The sequence below is a fragment of the Ziziphus jujuba genome, chromosome 6 (assembly GCF_031755915.1).
Source record: "Ziziphus jujuba cultivar Dongzao chromosome 6, ASM3175591v1".
Lineage (NCBI taxonomy): Eukaryota > Viridiplantae > Streptophyta > Magnoliopsida > Rosales > Rhamnaceae > Ziziphus > Ziziphus jujuba.
Genome location: NC_083384.1, coordinates 31,735,138 through 31,758,615, shown reverse-complemented (window position 1 = coordinate 31,758,615; position 23,478 = coordinate 31,735,138). Strand labels below are relative to the sequence as shown.

Below are 23,478 nucleotides of genomic sequence, written 5' to 3'. Positions count from 1 at the left end.
CACGAAAGCAAAGAAAATGTTTGGTTAGGTTGGCAGAAGGAGTTATATAATTAAATGGCCAAGGAAAAACATCCAAAAAAGAACGACATATGGCACACTTAACTGGCAGGTGTTCATTAATGGTACATGGTCTAGTTGTACTAGATGGCTGTTACCTAAATAGCCCATTAAGTAAAAAGCAAAAGCTTTTTCAAAAGAAAATGCTTCCCCTATAATTTACCACTCTTCTCTCTCTCTAACATCCGAAAACAACAAACATGAAATTCATGTGGGCGGCTACTCTCGCCGTGTCTTGTCACTAATCATCCTTACACAGCTTTGTCTTTTCTTTTTTTCTTTTTTTTTTTTTTGTTTCATTATTATTAATTTATTTTTAGAAATTTCTAATATGAAAATAACAAAGTTATGGGCTGTCCCGTAGCTTTCGAACACACCTTTCCATACTGCTAATTCTATGTTTTTTTTTCCTTCTATTTTCTGGGTAATATTTGTTAATTCTTCGATTCTGTCCCCGCCGGCACTCTGTATGGGGATAAAATCTTGCAAGACTTGGTGTCACCACGTCATCCTACGACACGTGATCCTCCTATGCACGCCACACGTGTTCCACCATTATTGGTTGGGGTGGCATGGTGTTGTTTAAGTTTTATACGACGTATGCCATCTTGGACGGATTCGAACTTCCTGCACAAGTATCCGCCTGTCGTTTTTTGAGCCTGAATTCCAAATTTGGCAATATTTGACGAGAGCATTTGGTGCTCTTTTTATTGTTTCAATTATATTTATTTATATAATGAAAAGTAGCTGACCAAAAAATTTAAAACTACTGGCATTGCAGCCTCTCTGCTAATTTGATGTTGATTTTAAAATTTATTTGCATTTGGATTGAAATGCAGATGTGAAATCGGAAATCCTTTCAAATGATTAAATTATTATAATTCTTACTTTCCGAAATTAATTTTTATTTTTTATTTTTTGTATATAAAAATTTCTATATAATATTTTCATGTTACACCAAAATGATTGCACTTACTCGGTCAAATCCCCGTATTTTCCGCTATGATAAGTTTTCGTTTTTTGAACAACGCTAGGATAAGTTGGAAACAGAGCAAAATTATAGCGGATCCACTTGCTCTTGAAAACGAAAGTCCACAAAAACCAAACAAAACTAGACTTTTCAAGAGGTTTAAAGGCTTTTAACGTTGCCAATGTATCATGGGCCTAATCCTAATTCCTAGGGCCTGCCTTTTTTTAAAGGCCTATTTTTGAACGTGCATCTCTCCCTCTCAATATATATATCCAAAAGTAAATATATATATATATATATATATAAATATGCTTATTTATTTATTTTGTTTTTGAAATATTTCATTTAAACCTTTTTTTTGCTCTAATTATTGATTACATTTAAATTCCATATTTTTAAAAAATCATCATTTATTTCTCTTTAGTTTTTTATATCTATCCAACAAATTCATTGGTCAATTTTTGTAGAGTAATTCAATAATTAAAGGTCAAAGTTGTATTTTTACTATATGTATTATATAATCATAAAACACTAATTTTAAATCTCCATTTGGTTTTTAATTGTTAACACTAACAAGTAAAAACTAAGAAAAAACAAAAAACAAAAAAATCTGACAGATATGACTATTTTGATACATATAGAATGTTAAAGGAAAATTAATGATAATTTTTCAAAAACAAAGTATTTAAATATAATTATGATAATATTAAAAGAGTCTAAATGAAATTTTTATTTATTTATTTATTATCACAATAAAGAGGATGGTTATTTCAATATACCACAAAGCGAGTCATTTTTCAAAAACGAGCGTAGAGTATGTGGAAATTTTAGAGCTTATATGTTAAAGTTACGATGTACAATATTTATTTTACTAATTCAAACTTAAATACGTACTACATTTTAAAAAATAAAATGACAATAAAATTGTAACTAAAAAATATTGAATTCCCAAAATGTCTGTTTTCTTCATCCAATGATACAATGTAACAACATTTAAAAATATTAATAAAGAAATAAAATAAATAAAATAAAAAATAATTATTTTCTAAAATGAAATAAGATTTTATCAATGGTTCATAGAAAATGAATCTCAAAGAAAAGACAAAAGATCCATCGCTATTAGACTTGATAAAAGTTCACACTTGTTAACATAAAATGGATTCGGATGAAGTTATCAGTGTTCAAGTATAGGTATAATGGGTTGCATCAATAATGGGCCAACTTGTTATAACTTGTTAAAAATTAATATTTATTATATGTTAAGGAAAAAATATTATATTTTTACTTTAAATATAACAGATTTAAGATTTTTTTTTTTTTGAAAGAAACACTATTTGTTCAACACTTTTAGATTATTATTATAAGGATTTCCAACAATAACGTTTTTAATTGTCTTTTATTTCATATAAATGATTTATCATAAAATAATTTACATTAGACTTGTGTTTCTTATTTATTTTTTTGGTCCAATTTTGGACAATTGGAAAATTGATTAATGTATGTTTTAGACATACATTATGATGAAGTTTATTTATTTATAATACTTTAAAATAATAGGGTGTTATTAGGTAACATATTATTTTACCAAACAGATATAGTAATTATATTTATATCCATTAACTTAGTTGATTATGTTTGTATTGATAAAATTCAACACAAACATAGTAGGACACTACAGTTCACTGTCAAATTTAATCCCTACTTTTATTATTGCTAACCCACTAAAGTTGAAAACAAACGCAAGCATCCATCATGAAACAAAAACAAAAATTCAGGCAATGTGTATAAATACAAAGGGGGAAGATGTCATAGGCGTTTTGGAAATTTGATATTAAAGAGTGTGTATATAATTGGTCTGGATGTGTATATTGAACATCCAAATAACACTCCAAATGTTCAATGGATCCAATTTGGTAGGCCTAGACAAACGCAAGCATTCATCATGTAACAAAAACAAAATTTCCAGCAATGTATATAATAAAAAGGGAGAAGATGACAAAAGCATTCGGAAATTTGATATCGAAGAGTGTGTATGCAGTCGGTGTGGCTGTGTATATAGAACATCCAGTTTTTTTAATTACACTCCAAATGTTAGGTGGATCCAATTCTGCAGGCCAATTTACAAGCATTCTACTTGGGCCTCTCAGAGAATCACACAAATTAAAAAAAAAAAAAAAAAAATCGATTCAAATTTACTCATAAAATCAACTGTGTAGACATAATTATCGTCACGTATGCGCATATAATAGGGTTAATTTTATTGACACCACCTAAATTTTCATATAATATCAAGCACAATTTCTAGATTTGAAACATTTTATTAAACCTCCTTTTTCATTAACATATTCTTCAAAATTGACAATAAATAGGCAAAAAGATAAATTGGCAAAATGACTTGAATTGTAGTGGTTTAAGCATGTTGTCAAGTTGTGTAAAATGTGTCATTGAGCAGTGATTGTCTGATTGAGCAAAGATGGTTAGCATATCTATCTAGACTTTTGTTGGTTTGAGCAGGTTATGTAAACTGTGTGCGATACAACTTTTTGAAAGAAAAAGAAGAATTTGTATACAGTGAACACTGATAATTTTGTGTATATATATATATATATATATTACATTTTCTAGCTGTTTGTCACCAGCAGTCATTTGATTTTCTTATATTTTATTTAAACTGTAATGGAATGTGTTTGACATTTGTGAGTGAGTTTAAAGGTATGTAGGACATAATGTAAAGGTTTTTTAGTAACAAATACTCACGGTAAGTGGTTTTATAAAATATTTATTAAAAGAGTAGTTATATGAGATTTTATCTTTGAGATGTATGCTTGAAATAAGGTTATATTTTAAGGGGTCTAAGCGAAATTCTCCCTATATGATAACACACATACATAGGATCTAAGAGGGGTTTAAAACAGTTTTTTTGAATTATACGTCAATGTGTAATACATATATAGATATACACACACATACAATAAACTTAAGTGAACTAAAAAAACCACTTATCACTTATATTTGTTTATGCAGTAGACCAATAAGCAAAATTTTTTAGTTCGAAATTTGATCAGCAAAGTTTACGAATCGATTCACTGAAGTACATGTACTTTCAATTTAATTCTATATTTATTTCGTTTTATATGATGGGGGGATTTCCTGTCAAGATTTAAAGCTCAACTTACAATACACAATGCTGTTTTGAGACAGCCAAACTGATGATAACTATTAGTAATTATTTCTAAATTTTGGAATAATAACCATTAACAATAATTTTTTACATAAGTCTTAAGCGGGAAAGACAGACAGTTATTGACAATTATTCTAATGGCTCATTTCACATGGATAACGATATTACTATATAATAATAACTCAGATATATTAACTAATTAAAAATTCATTTGAGCAAGCAAAAAGTTGGTGGGTGCCAAAAGAAATGTTTGGAATAATTTTTGATCGAACGTACATGCTTTTTTATGTAATTGGACAAGCCATGGGGCTGGAACATTATAAGGCCTTTTCAACGCTTTATACAGTTCGGAATTTTCATTCTTAATTATAAACAACCAAAGATTATAATAATAAATTTACCCCAAAAAAAAAAAAGAAAAAAAAAGGATAATAAAAAAAAAAAAAAACATTTATTCTCTAATAATTAATTGGGAATACCTAAGAAGACTAGGGACTGAAATTACCTTAGAAGACCAAGGACATAATTACGCGAGTCAAAAACTCCTACTTGATGCGGACCCACGTTCCTCTACTGGGCACATCGTCACCCACCACAAACAGTAAATAGTACCCCGCCGGTGCCAATTCTGGCGTCGCCGGAGCAAAACCTTCAACAACAAAGTTTGACCCAGCTGAATTCTCACTTTCCACTACTGGGCCCGCATCCAAAACTAACAGCCTCTGATTCATGGCAAATGAATGTGTGGTGAACGACGGGCTCACCATCGTTAAGTAGACCTTCCCTGGTCTCTTCTTCGATTTGAATCCCACGTTAATTTTCTGCTTGTAACCAAGCTCCACTCCTGGCTTTATCCAACTTATCAATGGCCGAGATTTTGTTGGACTCAGATAGGGAGGGTAAAACGCTTCGACACTCAGTTCCGTAGGATGGACTGTGGAGAAGTTGTAATTCCAATTTGGGTTGCTACCGCCCACCAAAACTCTACCGTCTGACAGCAAATGAGCTGTTGAGTGATAGAGGCGAGGGATGTCGGCGGGGCTCAAAATGTCAAACCGGTCTGCTTTGGCATTGTTTCTCCAAGGTCTATAAACCACAGGGTGGAGAACCGGTTCGCTAGCCATATTCCAACCGGCGGTTCCTTTGGCCGCACCATTTATGATGAGCACGTCCCCTGTTGGCAACAGAATCATGTCCCCCATTACTCTCTTCCTTGGCATTTCCTCCATTTCCCATGTAGGATTCTCCGCCGTGAATCTCAACCGACCACAGCTCTTGGAAGCTGGAATGAATACTCCCATCGCTGCTTTTGCATTCGAATCCGGCAATGTCCCACCGCAGACCAAAACTTCGGCTTCCGGAAAACCAGCGTTGCTTTTTCCCGAGAGATTCAGAGGAAGTAGTACAGATGAGCCGGTGCTCGGGTAGTTCCTTGAAACCCCACCTGGCATTACGGGGAACTTTCTGATCACTTTATTTTTGATGTAATCTAACAGGATTGCACGGTCGTTTGCGAAAATGAAAAGATTTCCATCCGGCGAAAGGTGCACGAAGGGGTAAAAATTGTTGGGTATCATGGCAGAGTGCCTTGTTTCTCGAAGAAAAGGAAGCTGGTACAAAATCTGATCGGATGGGGAGGTTTTGGGAATGAACTCGTAAGAGAATTGGAATCTCCCACCGACGACAATGGTTTTCCCATTGGGTAGGATCTGGTTGGAAGCGTACCATCGAGGGACGTTAAGACCGTTTGGATCCTCTGCCCAATCGCATTCAACGCAAGGCTTGAAATATCGAACAACTCGCTCACCGGCTCCACTCCCACCGCTCTGAATCAAAACTCCGTCCTGCGACAGAGCACCCGAGGAACACCATGTGTCAGTGAGTATGGTGAGCGGTCGGACATTGCGGTTTGATGGGTCGAATTCCACGGAATGAGCGTAGCAATCGGTGGATAAAAGTATACCCTTTTGGCATTTCCTTTGCGGAAGACTAATATTTGATGGACCAAAGTTTGATCGATCAAACATGATGACTTTGTTGTTTGGTAACAATGCCATGTGCATTGCTGATATTCCTATACTCTTCTTTAGTAACTTCCATTTCCCCTCATAGGCTTGGTTGCCTTGTGCAAAATAGAAGCATAAACAGATTGCCATTAGTAGGGATACCGACCTCTGTTCTGCCATTGTTTCCTTTGATATGAAAGCGTCGATATCTTTTCATGTTGTAAAGGACCCAAATTTGCATATCATTTATAATAGGACTCTAGCCATGACAATCGTCATCAAGAGGTCAATTCTGACGTCGATAATTATTAGGGAAGGGGAAACACTTTTTATTAGTCGGTGAATTTAATTTATTGTATTATTATTAAGTTCATAATAAAGCTTATAATTTCATTAGTCAAGAAGAATAAAACAGAAAGGATTCCCTTTACGTTCATGTTGATCTGACAGAACGATAATCGGTAATTAGAAATATCTTAACCTTTTGTGGGTGATTTTGGTAGGCCAATGGTCCCTACTCTTGTGTGCAGAAAAAGAAAGGTTCCCATAGTTATAATTGCATGGCCAGTTGAATATGCATAGTAAATGAATAAACTAAAAAATTAAGAAAGCTGCACATGCATGTAACCCCCCCATGTTTTTTTTGCGTGAATGTACCATTTATGTGGTTGTTTGTTGAAAATTAAAAAACTTTTTATTGATTATCGTACTCGATCATTTCGATATACATACAATAGATAAATCATCACAAAGTAATACCATCTATACATTTTCATCTTTGGGATTTGGATTGGACATTTGTACCACTCTGCTTATCTACTTTGGACCACTAATTACCTTTCAGTATTGGCTATGCCAGGAGTCACCCATAGCGGTATTGGTAGTGTGCTAATGGTAATGAAGCATTAAGTTGGTGTATAAAAATTACCTAAAATGTACATAGAGAGTGAAAATGATGGTAGAGCAACAGAGTAGTAACTAGGCTGGAGGCACTAGCGGTGAATGTTGTTATTGGTTAAGGGTGGCGGTGGCAGTTTCTAGTTATGCTCAGTGACCAACTGACCAAATATATGAGACTCGCTTCCGACTTCAACATGCATATATCAATAGCCAGTGCATGCAACTCAGACAATCATTATGTGCAAAGAGGTTGACATTTTTTTTTCAAAGAAAAAAAAACCCCAAATTAATTATTCATTACATGCACATGATTTGAGGTGATGCCACAGGAAGATAATTGTGATGATTTGAGGTCCAGTTGGTAATCAGCATTGAGGTTCTTGGCATTCTGGTAGTTAAACTGTATCTTCATTTCCAGGGGAGGTAACTGGGTATATATGTAAGATCAGAAAGAATAGACCACTATTAGCCTTCAAAATATAGTATTGCAAAATGGGTACCATAATTATAGGCTACTAATAGAGAAATTAAATTAGGTGAGTTGGTACTGGTGGTTTATGATTTTGCCATGGGTTATTGTGGGGTGCTTATTTTTTATTTTTTCTCTAAGCATGCTAACTGATTGGGTTAAAATATGTAGAGTGGTGGTAGTACTGCCCTCCAAAAGCTTTTAATAATTAGGAAGGAATGGTAGCTCCAGAGTGAGTAAATTCAACCACAAATAAATGTGTCATTTAATGTTTTGACTTGTAAACGCCAATTAAAACATGAAGCGCCAGGATTTATCAGTGCAACTTTCATATCTAGTTGTCAGAATGATCATGAGGAGAATTACCACCATGACCAGGCTTATTTCGAGTCAATACCGCAAAGACTCAGTTTTTGGGCCGGTGTCGGCAGCGGTTACAAGACATGTTGTACACTGCATAGGCTCAACCTGCTTTGTTTGATTACTAGCTTGCTACTGCTACTGTCCTAAAGGACAACTCCATGAAAGCTCTCAGCTATACGTCATTTGTTTTTCTTCTCTTGAAAAGGGTAGAAAAATAAATTATTGGAAAGGTCAAATGAGATGTGAAATATAACAGGTGAACAAAAACAAAAAGTGTCCCCCCCTTGCTTTTCCCATGCCTATGAAATATCAATTATCCATCCACAACCAAAAAAAAAAAAAAAAAAAAAAAACACCAGTTTATACCCACTTGAAGTTATTAAATGATATTTTTATTGTAGAGGGAAACCTCGCTAGCTATAAATTTCATAGATGCAAAGCCACTCATTTCTTTCTTTCTTTATTTATTTTTTCTCTACAGTATAATTTAGTGGTAAGCTTTTTATATTAAAATTATTTTTTTTTCTCGCACATCAAGTGGTAAATATTTTATATTTACATCATAAAGTTATGAAATTGAGATGTTCTTCCCTTTTAAAATAGAATTATTGTAACTTTGTACAAAAATGATCAAAAATTTGAATCCCATTACATTCAAAATAAAAAAATAAAAAGTTCTTAGATGAATCTACACTTCTTTTTGTTTTCTTTTGGGTACAGAAATTTAATCTTAAATTTAGATACATGAAACTTTGAACCAGCCAAATAAACTATTTTTGTTATTAATTATTCGTAGCTCACTTTGTGTCATATAGAGAAAGACAACTTAACCACTAGAAGAAGATATGAGTATTACGTTTCAAGGAAAAGAGCAGGCAAATACAAGAGGACTAGCAAATCTTACCTTATATGGCAAGTAGAAATTAAGTAGTGGCCATACAGCAGCTATAAAAATAATTAACTTCAATATTTTGTTTTGCCATCTTCTGCAATTATCACTTTAGCTATTAGGTATATCCATATTACAAAAAAATAAAATAAAATAAGCTAATTGAACATACAACATTAGAAATATAAAATAGGATTAATTTATTGGATAAACTTATAAAAACTTAAGTTCATGAAGTGTATTAAAGTCCGCTATTTGGTATAAATGTTAGAAGCGGGGCCAAGTATGTGAACTCAAATCATTGGGCCAAGTCGCTCTGCCCAAAGTGGTGAAGTCACCTTGACCCAGGAGATCAGACAGGCTTTTTTTTTTTTTTTTTTGGTTGGAGTAGTCTTAGAGCCCAAACCCAGATAAGAAGTAATTAATCATGTGAAAAATCATAGGCATAATCGCATATATCCTGTAAAACTTGTTGTAATTATTCCAATCAGAATGGCAAATACCTTTGCCAGCTAGACGCGCAAGTTAGTAAACTTCCATTCAAATTACACGCCACTAAAATGGAAAAACGCGGGGCATCTCCAGGCTTTAGCATATATATATATATATTAGCCTTCCCATCAATGTTAAACCAGGAAAATATTCCTCGGTATAAACATCAAAATAATATTCCTAGAAATAAGTGGCTGAAGTTAATCCTAATTCCAATACCACTGCTATAAATAATCGAACCGAAATTGAAAAGCAAGAGTGCATTAATTTTCTGCATATATAATTAACCATGAACGACTACATATTTTACGTGGCAATGGTAGTGGTTCAGTTAGCATATGGTGGTTCAAACATTCTCATCAAAATTTCGCTTGACAAGGGACTCAATAAACTTGTTTTTGTGGTCTATAGGCATTTAATTGCCACGCTTTTGCTAGGACCCATTGCTTATGTGCTTGAAAGGTAACCTACCTAGTTACTCTTTCCCCGTGGAAAAGCCAGCTAATTCAGTCACTCTACCTTGATCAGTGACTTTTTTTTTTTTAATTTTTTTGGTTTGCATTTAATGCTAATGATGTTATTATCTTAGAATTGAGTATTTGCAAAATGCATATACGCAGGAATCAGCGGCCTTCACTGTCATTTTCAGTAATTTCAAAGATTTTTGTGCTTTCATTCGTTAGGACTACAGTCCATCTGAACGTGTACTATGCTGGTTTAGCATATACTTCTGCAACTGTCGCAAGTGCCCTGAGCAATGTTTCCCCAAGTTTGACATTTCTCATTGCACTTCTGCTTCGGTACAATATATTTCAATTGGCTACCATCTTCTATCAGTTAATTAGTATATATATAATTGTCTTAATTTTAAAAATATGGATGGTTAATTATTATAAATTTCATTTTACAAAATCGTCATAAAAAAATAGAATGATGATCGAAACATCGAAAAAAGTGATGTATATATATATATATACGTACTTTTTTTTTTTTTTTCTTCTGTCATTTATAGGAATATTAGGATATTATGACTGTTAACAACTCAAGAACAGGATCTTTTCCCTCTTTTTTCTGATTGGATTTGGGAAAATCTGTTCAGTTGTTGCTTTTTCATCATGTCATGACTACAACTCATCAATTCAGATGTACTTTTGTTGTAATTTGAAGGATGGAGAAAGTGAATATTGCAAATATGAGAAGTCAAGCAAAGGTGTTGGGAACAGTAGTTTGCGTAGGTGGATCTCTTGTTTTTACATTCTGGAAAGGAGGACACCTTTTGAAAGGTTTTGTGGAAAAACCACTCATAAACATCCAAGCTGGATCTGTAGGTGGTTTTAAGCATACTAAACAAGACTGGATCAAGGGCTCAGCTCTTATTCTCATTATCCACATTGCATGGAGTGGATGGTTAATTCTCCAGGTGATTATTATTAATTAATCTTTTTTTTTTTTTTTTTTTTTTTTTTTTTTTTTTATCTATATACATATATAAAACACAATATTTCATGCTTTAATATTTTTTAGTTGATTTTCTCAAAACGACTGGATTATAATATAATAATTAACATTTAACAGGCTCTAGTCTCAAAAGTGTACCCGGCACCCTTATCACTGACAACTATGATCTGCTTCTTCGCTTCACTGCAATCTTCTCTACTTGCCCTGTTTTTTGGAAGAACACCCACTTCATGGAAGTTGGAATGGGATGTGAATCTTTTAACCGTCGTTTACAGTGTGAGCAGTATTTTCTATATATGCACCATGTTCTGATATTCTTTTTTCAGTCCATATATAGCCATATATATATATATATATATATAATATTAAGTTCATAATCCGATGCGATTTGGTTAATTGATTACTACAAGGAATTGTGCTCTCAGCTCTGTTATACTATCTGCAAACATGGTGCATTAGCTACAAAGGTCCAGTTTTTGCTGCAATGTTTAGTCCACTAATACTAATTTTTGTGGCAATATCCTCGGCAATTGCTTTTGCAGAGAGACTTCATCTCGGAAGGTGGGCTGAAGATGATTACATCATAATAAGTAATTTAGATGTCTTTTAATTAATTACATATCTGAATTTATATTTATTAATTAATTGGGTTAATAATAGATTTCGCTTTTATAATGGGTGTATATGTGCAGCTTAATTGGAGCGATTCTCATCGTTGTGGGACTGAATTTTGTACTGTGGGGCAAAAGGGCAGATAATAATATGGTGGTTGGACAGTCGGATCAGATTGGAAAAGATCATGAGTTCGAAGATAGCTAGTTGTCACGTCCCGTGCAAAAGGAGTAAAACCCTTGAGGTTTAACCGGAAGACTCTACACTCTCCATGAAGATACAAGAGGAACCCGGAAGATTCTAGAAGATTCAAGAGCAACCTAGACTTATGTAGATTGGAATCTCTCTAGAATACTCCATGTAAATATCTTGTACATAATCCTAGAATAATCTAGAACCATAACTAGATAGGTGACATGTGTACATATCTAGAACTTTCCTACATGCCAAGCCCTCTATATAAAGGGTTGGTCTCTCATTTGTAACACATCAAGTATTCTAGCAATACAAGTATTCTTCATATTCTCTCAAACTCTCCTACTTCCTACTCTCTCACTCTTAGCTTCCGCATTTTCATAGCTTGTGAGCAAGGCTTACTTAGCAAGGGAGGTGCTAAGTGCCGCACGGGAGTGTTGGAAAAGCTAGGCCCGTGACAGTTGGTATCAGAGCCAATTGCTGCTCAAGCATATCGTTGGTGTAACGTGGAAGTAGGCAAGACGGCTAGCTCGGATGTTACCATCAATGTGGAGGGAGCTACCGAAGTGCGAGGTCGTGAAGAGCAACGCAACCCCAATGCGGGGAAGCAGAGGCATAAGTCCAAGTCCAAGGATGTGATGATGGGCGTAGAGTTACGCTTGGAGGAGCATGCATCTCGAGTACAAGAACGGTTTGAGGCGCTGGAGGGTCGCCTAGATGGGCTAGAGTCGGAGGACATTGCCATCAATCAAGCCGTGAGGGGGTTACTCAATGGGCTGGACGATGCCTTAAGGAGGGAGCTCCGCGCGACACGCGACCAATGCATGGGGGAGGTAGCAGACCTTCGTGCAATGCTGGAGAGAGAATTGGATGCCATCCGCACCCAAATGGAGGATATGCGGGGTGATTGGGCTCTTTGTAAGAGGGCGGTGGCGTCGGGGACGACCACCATACGCGAGGGGCCACGTATCGATGTGCCAAAGCCCAAGTCCTACTCTGGGGCAAGGAATGCGAGGGAGCTCGAGAATTTCCTTTGGGGCTTGGAGCAATACTTTGAAGCAATGGGCATTGTGGACGATGCTTCAAAGATTAGGACTGCCACTCTCTACCTTAGCGACACGGCAATGTTATGGTGGAGAAGGAGGCATAGCGACATTGAGCGAGGTACGTACACTTTTCATACCTTTGATGACTTTAAAAAGGATATCAAAAGGCAATTCTATCCGGAGAATGCCGAAGATGAGGCAAGGAGTCGCCTTCGACGACTCAAGCAAGTAGGCCATATCCCGGAATACATCAAGGAGTTCACCAACTTGGTGTTGGAGATCCCGGACCTATCGGATAAAGACTCCCTTTTCTACTTCATGGATGGTCTACAACCTTGGGCCAAGACGGAGTTGAAGAGGCGTGGAGTACAAGATTTGGCTAGTGCCATTGCGTATGCCGAGGGCTTCATCGACTACTCCAACCAAAGAGACTCTCCAAAGCCAAAGGAATGGAAAGACAACCATGGAAAGGGTGGGGGAGAACCTAGTAGGTCCAAAGAGGATGAAAGGGAGGAAAGTGCACATAGGCCAAAAAGCTCAAGGTGGAAGCCGCCTAGAGAAGGTAAGGATGCTTCCAAACCCAAAAACTCTTGTTTCTTATGTGATGGACCGCATTGGGTTAGGGATTGTCCGAAGAGGAAGGCTTTAAATGCCATGACTACCCAATACGAGGAGAAGCAAGAGGAAGGAACTAGTATAGGTTCCTTACAATTGTTGAATGCTATCAAGGCCGCTCCTAAGGAGACCAAGAAGAGTGGCCTAATGTTTGTGGAGGCAAAACTCAATGGAGTGCCCACTAAGGCGTTGGTGGACACGGGTGCCTCACATAACTTCCTATCGGTGGAGGAGGCACAAAGGCTTGGGATTAAGGCAACACAAGGAAGGGGCTTCGTCAAGGCGGTAAATTCTGACGCGAAGCCGCTCCAAGGAGTTGCTCGAGGTGTGAAAACCACCATCGGCGATTGGGAGGGCCAATTGAATCTAACGGTTGTGTCCATGGATGACTACAAGGTTGTCCTTGGCATGGACTTCTTCAACCAAGTAAAGGCTTTCCCACTCCCATTTGCAAACAAGTTATGCATCATGGATGGGGGAACAACGTGCATGGTGCCTACGGAACAAGCTAGCAAGCGGGAGACCAAGGTTTTATCGGCACTACAAGTTGAGATGGAGGAGCAAATCAACTTGGTTGCTGCCCAAAAGCCTAGTGAGGATGTCCCAAGCCATGCCAAGACACCTCCTAAGGTACATGATGTGCCAAAGGAGTTGCACCAAGGGAGCTTGCGTGCATTGGCTTCAAGTTGTGGAGACAACAAGAGGAAGCATGTGGAGGCTAAGGGCGGGGCCTTAGTCAAACCACTACCCCAACCGCACAAGATGCATGAGGGGGTGATAGGACCCTATGAGAGGTCACCTCCCATTGTAGGGAAAGGGGGCAAGGAAGCCCCAAATAAAGGTAAGTCAAGAAGGGCACCCATGGTAATAGCGACTTCACCCGACAAAGATGTGGAAGCCACACCTGCGGATCGAGTCGTTCAACGTGAAGGCGTGCCTAACTACTTGGTGAAGGGGAAGGACCTGCCGGATGGTGAAGTAAATGGGGAGCACGAAGATACACAATGGCAACTCAAAGATCACATTCGGCGGGCAAGGAAGAAGGCGCGACGAGGGCGTCGCGAGTTTAGGTGGGGGAGAGTGTCACGTCCCGTGCAAAAGGAGTAAAACCCTTGAGGTTTAACCGGAAGACTCTACACTCTCCATGAAGATACAAGAGGAACCCGGAAGATTCTAGAAGATTCAAGAGCAACCTAGACTTATGTAGATTGGAATCTCTCTAGAATACTCCATGTAAATATCTTGTACATAATCCTAGAATAATCTAGAACCATAACTAGATAGGTGACATGTGTACATATCTAGAACTTTCCTACATGCCAAGCCCTCTATATAAAGGGTTGGTCTCTCATTTGTAACACATCAAGTATTCTAGCAATACAAGTATTCTTCATATTCTCTCAAACTCTCCTACTTCCTACTCTCTCACTCTTAGCTTCCGCATTTTCATAGCTTGTGAGCAAGGCTTACTTAGCAAGGGAGGTGCTAAGTGCCGCACGGGAGTGTTGGAAAAGCTAGGCCCGTGACATAGTGCTGGAGATTTTCACATGGTGTCATGATTAACTACTAGCTAGCTAGAGAAACTATAATATGATCCAATGCGTAAACAAAATTATTTATCATGGACTCTTGTTTATCCTAACAGATCAAAACTATATATATATATATATATAATATCAGCATATGCGAATTCCAAAAACTTCAGCTTTCAATCTCGATGGAATAAAGCCAACTAGATATCAAGTATGAACATTGTCTCTAAAATGTCCCCTCACGGACTGAAATAGAAATCTTCAATGAAGAAATTGTTTGAATAATATAACAAAATACAGATTTCCCTTGCAATGAGTAAACTGGTCTCGAGTTTGATTTACTCAATAAGCCTTTCCACCAAGAAAAGATTAACGATGATGGGCCAACAATGAAGTTGGTTTTCGCACTGTCTAATTAATTAAACTCACTTGGTTTTAATGGGAAAAAAAAAGAAAAAGTGAGTATTAGTCTACAGCCTTAAAAAGGACAACTCCATGAAAGCTCTAAACTATTTGTCATTTTTTTATTTTATTTATTTTATGAATATTTGTCATTTTATTTTTCCTCCTCTTGAAAAGGGTAGAAAAATAATTATTGGAAAGGTCAATTAAATGAGATCTTTAATATAACAGGTGAACAAAGACAAAAGCGTCTCTCCCTTGCTTTGCCCATGACATATACATCCACAACGTAGATTAGGCCTGTTCAAAAAACCCGTTGACCCAACCCAATTCAATAATAAAAGAAACCAATGTAACTTTGGCAGGTTGCGGGTTGGTTTTTTTCAACCTTAGTTCATCGGATCGAGTTTCAGGTTACAATTTAAAACCCGATACAATCCAACCCGACCCGTGCATTTTGATGGGCTGCTTTTGTCATGGGCTTCCAAAAAAGAAGTATCTCACATGTCAGTACTTACTGACTTGATGTCACGGACACAAACAAAACTAGGGAAAAATGAAAAGGGGAATTTGGTCCAATACCCCTATTGGAAGACCCTTAAGGAAATTTACCCACTTGATTCTCAATCTTTTTCTATTGCCCCCTCATTTTTCAATATTCCTAAAGTATCCGTTTCAAATATCAAAAGAAAAATAGAAGGAAAATGGTCCATTTTTCCCTTGAACCAAAACGAACTATGAAGAAAATAGGAAGACAAAACAGTCTAAGATCTCTTCTCTCTCTCTTTCTCTTTGGGTGCGATCCCGTCTCTCTCTCTCTCTCTCTCAATCATTGGTAAGTTTATCGTGTTCAAATTTTTGGGTTTTAGTTCAAGGGTTAGGTTTATTAGAGATTATTTGTTAAGTTTGTTCATGTTCTTCATTTTTCATTTATCACAAACTTTGATCCTTCTCCTAGTAATCCTCCTCTATTTTTAATTCTTCTTTTGGTAATCATTTCTCTATTTCTCTTTTCAAATCCATCTATTGTTTGTTTGTATGCATCTGTCAAAATCATATTTGAAGTTCTTACTAGGTTTCTCTTCTTTTTTTTTTTTTTTTGGTGAAATCCTTTGTCGAGTACATAGAAAGAGAATTAAGGCAAATAACCTTGAAGAATTGCACAAGATAATTCATGCTATCATCTGTGCTAATCTCATAGTGAAGAGATCTGATAAGGAACCACCCCAGGACACTATAAACGTTTATGGTACACCTCCTTGCACTTTTTTGATCAAAAATTCGAAACTCATCACTTATTGGTCGAACATTTTCTCAAGACTTTAAGATATTTGTTTCAATCTTTTATTGCTATTTCATTTTTTGATTGCAGACCCCATTTTAGGTCATTCCCCCCCCCCCCCCCTCTTCTTCCTTTTTTTTTTTTTTTTTCTTTCTTTTTGTGAGCAAAGACTGAAAGAACCATAATAATGATAGTGAACAGAGAAATGATAAAAATAAACAACAAGCATCCCATTTACTATTTCATTCTTGCTAAAACGTATATGTTTTCTTAAAGTTTAAATTTTTGTGAGGTTGACAATTATTGAATGTTATCTGGTCTTGTGTTTGAATGTCTTAACATTGTATAATGTTGTCTAGCAGAGAAGATATTTAGTTTAAATCCTAAGCAAATACCTGCATATTTAATTTTGCCAAATATATATGTTGGAAGTGGAGTGAGAAGATGGAAGAGAGGAAGAGACTGAGAGACTTAGAAGTGAAAAAGGATCCTGGGCACAGTTGGATCGAGCTTAACAATAAAGTTCATAGATTTTCTGTTCGAGATAAAACTCATCCTCGTTGTACCATATAGATGCAATTTTGGAGTCCCATGGAGATTCCCCCCTGGTCTTATTCCACGTCTTATGATGAAAGGGGAGTCGGTGTGGTGTAAAGTGAAGCTTGAGGGAAGTAGAGCAAAATTCCCTTTTGGGGTGTTTCGTAGCTACCGTTTCACTGGCTCTAGTATTCATTGGCTTTCAAGGAATGGAGTATTATCAAGCACCCTTCACTGTTTCGGATAGTATTTATGGTTCTACCTTTTTCTTGGCAACTGGCTTTCATGGTTTTCATGTGATAATGATACTCTTTTCTTGATCGTATATGGTATTCGCCAATATCTTGATCAACTGTGAACTAGTGAATCAAAATTACTTGTGATTGTTAAGCTACCATGTAGCTGCATTGTCAAAGTTTTCTAGATCGATCTTTGTTCTCTTTTTGTGGAAAGAATAATATATAGATATGTGTAGGATTTAAACCTCACCAGATGCATATGGGACATGAGAGACTCTTGTATGGTCAAACTTTCTCACTCCATATCCATACATATCTTTTAAATATTAATATATAGATATATGTAGGAGTAAATGTGTTTACATTACAATTGTTGCTTGTTCAATGCATCTTGCTTTCCATAAAGAGGTTCATCTCTCAGCTAAAATATACTGTTATGTCTGGCTAGGACAAGCTATGATTTTATTTTATTTTTCCCCTCTCAAACCTTGTCAAAACAAAACATGTACATATTACCTTGTTTTTATTCTATACGTGTGAGTTGGTTCAACTTTACATTTTCTTACATTAGATTACCATATCATATGCATATATATATATCTATACACACACTTGAAGTAGATAGGCATATATGTATATATTAACTCTATTGTACAATCTGATTATGTTCTATGCCAATAATGGATACTCATTCTAATATTATCTTATCATAATCTCTTTGACCATGTTTTAATCATAATCTCATTAACCATGTTTTATTAGTTGTGTATCTATCTTTAATGTGCTTGGAAATTTACTGTTATTTAGATGCTAGCAGAATATATACGACAAGTAGAGAACTTTTTACTAAAATTACTACTTAAAAGGCTTACCTTCAAATGCCTTACAATCAGATCCTAGATATTCTTATTTTTATCTGTCATGTATATATATATATATGTATGTATAGATAGGAGACAGTATGTGTTTCTTGATCAAAGAAATGGAATTGTCTCCTTTGAAAGTCGAATTCTTATTGAACATGGGCATGGAAGGCCATTGAAGAATGTCATGCATGTTTTTTTGTTACCGGTGAAGTTCAACATCAATATTAGATTTGTTACATGTGTTGATGGTGTGATGAATGATTATGGGGGTCTAATCCCCCTCATTTTATTCTTCTTTCTTTGGTATAGAAACAATGAGCTCCAACTTACTTTTTTGTGCCAATATCTGTGAACTTGCAATTATACAATGTCTTTAATAAATGCATTTTGTGTATAACTTAACATGTAGATAACGAGCATGTTAGAGAGAATTTGGTTATATATGCTAAATGCTGAGTTATACTAATAATATACAATTTTGGTTATATATACTATGTATATTATAACTATTCTGTTTTGTTTTAATTTGAGATTAAACTACCTTTAGTTTCGCTTTGTAGCTAGGTTTGATCATATAACGTTAGAAAAAAAAAAAGTTAGTTACTTGGTTACATGAATGCCTTTCTTTGTTTGTTTTTCCTTTTATAAACAAAGAATCTGACGATAGTTGCTCTCTTTCTTTGTTTGACAGGTTCAACTTAAAGAAGCTCACATATAAATAAAGGAAAAACCAGTTAATTGAAGGATTGACTAAATTTGGGCAGTGCTATAAATTTTCAAAGGTACATAGCCTAAATTTTTCTCTCTAATTTTTTGTCTTTATTTTTGATGAAGTATGGAAGAATGTGAATTTTTTATGCTGAGGAATGTGGACTTTGTATGCTGGAAGAATTATTTGTTATGTGTTTTTTTGTATGCTAGAAGTATGGAGATTGAAGATTGAATTGTGGAGAATAGAAATTGAAGTTTTGGAAGAATTGTATATTTTGTTTGGTTTTTTTAATTGTATATTCTATTTAACTTGAAGTTTTATTTTGTTTATTTGCATTACAAGGTCATATGAATGGTGACATTGACATATTCTCCATCAACTAGCTAAAGCAAAATTCTAAGTGAATTAGCTCATAATGCATATCACGCGTGCAATATCTTTGTCCCCAAAATTCATATTTATGTAGACTCACATCTAATATGCATCGATCATAGTTTTGTTCACATATTGTTTAATATATTATGTAAGTTGTTTTATATATTCAAAGTCTAAATACACTACTATATCTTGGTTGTTTACTTTTTTTTTTTTTTTTAATTTAAAGCATTTTATCCTCCTAATGCAACTCTCTTATGTTAACTATGATTTGGAGGAAATGGATTTTATTATGTCCATGAGAGAAAATAACTTGATGACCTTTTGCTTTATTCTTTTATATGACCTTCTCTAAATTATTACAATGTAGTTTTGTATGTTATCGGTGTTTGATTTGTTTACCTAAAAAGCTTTTCTTTTATGTTGTCTAACCCTTTTGGATAAACTTTTCTTTGGGAACATGGATACAATCTTTTTTCTTTGGGGACATTTTTACAACCTTTCTTTATCATAGTGTTGGGAATGAGGAGTGTACTTGATTAGGTTGGTAAAATTTCTGTCTGAAAGTCTTTGCACACTTTTCAATTTATTAGAGTTGATTTTTTTCTAGATTGCATCATTCATTTCGTAAGCACCCTTATTTGGTAGTCACTAAAGCATATTATTCATTTAAATTTAATAGATAATGCACATGCTATATAGAGAAACCTGGCTTTCCTTGTGTCCATGCAATTGCAGCATGTAAGCATCGACATATTTCTCCATATATCCTTTGGTCGGCACATTACTCAGTTGACTCACTCCTTGACGTATATTCAGAAACCATATATCCACTTGGAGATAAATGTCAGTGGCATGCTCCAGATGATGTCATAGCTTGTACTTCCACTTAAGATTGGCAAACAGTCAAGAAGACCAAGAAAGAAGAGGATTCAATCTCAAGGAAAGAAGCGTCATCAATATAGATGCGAGAGGTGCAAACAGATTGGTTACAGCATCCGATCATGCTCGGCTGCCGTACCTCTTGATAACACTACCAACCAACAACACCATTCAACTGAAGGACCATAAATTGGTCTACGCTATATTAAGACAATGGGGGCATGTTATGTGGTATGCGTGTGTTATGCAATGTAGTAAAGAATGCAATTAGTAGCTCAACCGTGTAACATGTGTTTTGGCATAATAGACGTTGGTTTTATGTGTTGTTTTGTTGGAAAATTCATCTGCCATATTGTGTTGATAAAATATCAGTGACCTTAAACAAAAAAAATCCCAAAAGTTCGAAAAAAGTTCTCAAATTGGCAAAAATATTTGATTACCGTAAGTTTCATCGGTAATTACCAAAACCTCTGTGGTAATCACATTTTACCAATTTTTTGGCCCCCACAAGTCCCCTAATGTGTGTTAAATGCAACAACATGCAAAATATACATTCTTCAATGATTTTAAGGAGAAAAAATCCCAAAAATTCTGAAAAAGTTCTCAAATTGGTAAAAAAATTTGATTACCGTAGGGCCTTCGGTAATTACCAATGAAACTTACAGGAATCAATTTATACTTGCTGGAAAAATTACCGTAGAAATTATCGGTAATTACCAAAACCCCTATGGTAATCACATTCGACACCTTTGTGGCCCCCACAAGTCCCCTAATGTGTGTTAAATGCAACAACATGCAAAATATACATTCTTTAATGATCCTAAGGAGAAAAAACCCCAAAAATTCGGAAAAAATTCTCAAATTGGCCCTTTGGTAATTATCGATAAAACCTTCGGTAATTTTTTCATCAAGTATAAATCGATTACCATAGGTTTCATCGGTAATTACCGAAGGCTCTATGGTAACCAAATTTTTGTGCCAATTTGAGAACTTTTTCAGAACGTTTGGGATTTTTTCTCTTTAGGATCATTGAAAAATGTATATTTTGCATGTTGTTGCATTTAACATACATTAGAGGACTTGTGGGCTACCAAAATCTTAAAAAAAAAAAAAAAGCTCAGTTATGTTGCTTTAATATTTTCACTTGTTATTTGTAGTTAAAATAAAATTAGATTGATTAAAAAAAAAAAAAAGGCGAACAGGCGACACACAATCTTCATTGTGCATCCCCTGTTACCAATATCTTTAAAAAAAAAAAAAAACAACTCAGTTATGTTGCTCTGATATTTTCACTAGTTATTTGTAATTGAAATAAAATTAGATTGAGTAAAAGAACAAAAAAAATAATAATAAAAAAAGAAAAACAGGTGATGCACAATCTTCATTGTGTGTCGCCTGTTACCAAAATCTTAAAAAAAAAAAAAATAGCTCAGTTATGTTGCTTTGATATTTTCACTAGTTATTTGTAGTTGAAATAAAATTAGATTAATTAAAACAAGAAAAAAAAAAAAGGAGAACAGGCAACGCACAATCTTCATTGTACATCGCCTGTTAACAAAATTATAAAAATAAAATAAAATAAAATAAAAAAACATAACCAGAAAAAACCCCATACATTCATCAATGACTCTAAATAGAAAAAACCCCAAAAATTCGAAAAAAGTTCTCAAATTGGTAAAAATATTTGATTGCCATAGGTTTCATCGGTAATTACCGAAACCCCTGTGGTAATCACATTTTATCAATTTTTTAGCCCCCACAAGTCCCCTAATGTGTGTTAAATACAAAAACATGCAAAATATATATTCTTCAATGATCTTAAGGAGAAAAAACCCCAAAAGTTCTGAAAAAGTTCTCAAATTGGCATAAAAATTTGATTACCATAGGGCTTTTGGTAATTATCGATGAAACTTATGACAATCAATTTATACTTGCTGGAAAACTTACCGAAGATTTCATCGGTAATTACCGAAACCCCTGTGGTAATCACATTTTACCAATTTTTTGCCACCCACAAGTCCCCTAATGTGTGTTAAATGCAAAAAAATGCAAACTATACATTTTTCAATGATTCTAAGGAGAAAAAACCCTAAAAGTTCTGAAAAAGTTCTCAAATTGGCATAAAAATTTGATTACCTAGAGCTTTTGATAATTACTGATGAAACCTTCGGTAATTTTTCCAGCAAGTATAAATTGATTACCGTAGGTTTCATCGGTAATTACCGAAGACCCTATGGTAATCAAATTTTTGTGCCAATTGGAGAACTTTTTCAAAACTTTTGGGGTTTTTTCTCTTTAGGATCATTGAAGAATGTATATTTTGCATGTTTTTGCATTTAACACACATTATGGGACTTGTGGGGGCCAAAAAATTGTTAAAATGTGATTACCACAAGGGTTTCGATAATTACCGATAAAACAATTAGTTATTTTTCCAGCAAGTATAAATTGATTACCGTAGGTTTCATCGGTAATTACTGAAGGCCCTACAGTAATCAAATTTTTGTGCTAATTTAAGAACTTTTTCAAAACTTTTGGGATTTTTTCTCCTTAGCATCATTGAAGAATGTACATTTTACATGTTTTTGCATTTAACACACATTAGGGGACTTGTGGGCGCCAAAAAATTGGTAAAATGTGATAACCATAGGAGTTTCGGTAATTATCGATGAAACCTACGGTAATTTTTCTAGCAACTACAAATTGATTACCGTAGGTTTTATCGGTAATTACCGAAGGCCATACGATAATCTAGAACCAAAGGACATTGCTCGCCATTAAAACAGCAATTGAAGATCTACCAAAACCATTAAGTGGACCAAAATTGAAATCTAGAACCAAAGGACCAATTAGGAAGCAAACCATATTCCTAGCTATGGCTCCCAAAGCCCCAAAGAGAACATTCAATTGCTTCTCCAACCTCCTCGATGCAGATTTTTGAAAAGAAACCTTGGTGAGCAACGTCAAAAACTTAAAAACACCAACAAATCCTAGTAGAATCGAAACAAAACCGCCATTTGCTAAAGACCCAGATTCTTCCGATCCACCATTCAAATGTTTCTGAAGTAGCAAAGAAGAAATAACCACAAGAGAGAAGGTAAAAGTATTTCGATACTCATAGAAATAAAGGCGAGATTGAAGATGGGCATCGTCGAGCATTAACCTAAAAATTTGAGCATTGCTTTCATCGAACTCAAACTTGTTGTCTTTGGATTTGGTTTTCTTTCTAATCTCAGCATTGGTTTTGGATGAGAATCCAGAAGCCGAATCGGGGGAGCCACAAAAGGTTTCCTTGTATTAGATCTAAAATAAAGGACATCCAGGTCTTTTAAATTTTTTTTAAGGGTGTAATTGATATTAAGGGGCAAAATAAAAAAGTTCACCAATGCAAGGTTATA

General features: G+C 35.2%; 2 protein-coding genes and 1 long non-coding RNA gene across 7 annotated transcripts; 2 read left to right on the top strand and 1 right to left on the bottom strand.

The window, feature by feature from the left end:
- Window positions 1-4,443: 4,443 nt before the first annotated feature.
- Window positions 4,444-6,446, bottom strand: LOC107430066 (aldehyde oxidase GLOX). The gene has a single exon (XM_016040852.4). The coding sequence runs from the start codon at window positions 6,392-6,394 to the stop codon at window positions 4,754-4,756; it is 1,641 nt and encodes a 546-aa protein (XP_015896338.3). The 5' UTR covers window positions 6,395-6,446; the 3' UTR covers window positions 4,444-4,753.
- Window positions 6,447-9,589: 3,143 nt separating this feature from the next.
- On the top strand, window positions 9,590-11,615 carry LOC125419131 (WAT1-related protein At2g39510). 5 transcript variants are annotated; one of them, XR_007238116.2, is made up of 6 exons: window positions 9,590-9,789; window positions 9,948-10,127; window positions 10,495-10,747; window positions 10,903-11,061; window positions 11,211-11,346; window positions 11,478-11,605. XR_007238116.2 is itself a non-coding variant. In XM_048464402.2 (6 exons), exons 1-6 carry the CDS (start codon window positions 9,617-9,619, stop codon window positions 11,480-11,482), a joined length of 789 nt encoding a protein of 262 aa, XP_048320359.2. In that variant the 5' UTR covers window positions 9,590-9,616; the 3' UTR covers window positions 11,483-11,615. The 5 variants fall into 5 exon arrangements, 2 of the variants coding, with proteins under 2 accessions (XP_048320359.2, XP_060674106.1); XR_007238117.2 differs by having other exon boundaries at window positions 11,211-11,375; window positions 11,478-11,578; XM_048464402.2 differs by having other exon boundaries at window positions 11,328-11,346; window positions 11,478-11,615.
- Window positions 11,616-15,901: 4,286 nt separating this feature from the next.
- LOC107417460 (uncharacterized) lies at window positions 15,902-20,419 on the top strand. Its single transcript, XR_009639465.1, has 3 exons — window positions 15,902-16,022; window positions 18,803-18,893; window positions 20,018-20,419. It is a non-coding gene; the product is annotated as an uncharacterized LOC107417460 (long non-coding RNA).
- Window positions 20,420-23,478: the final 3,059 nt, after the last annotated feature.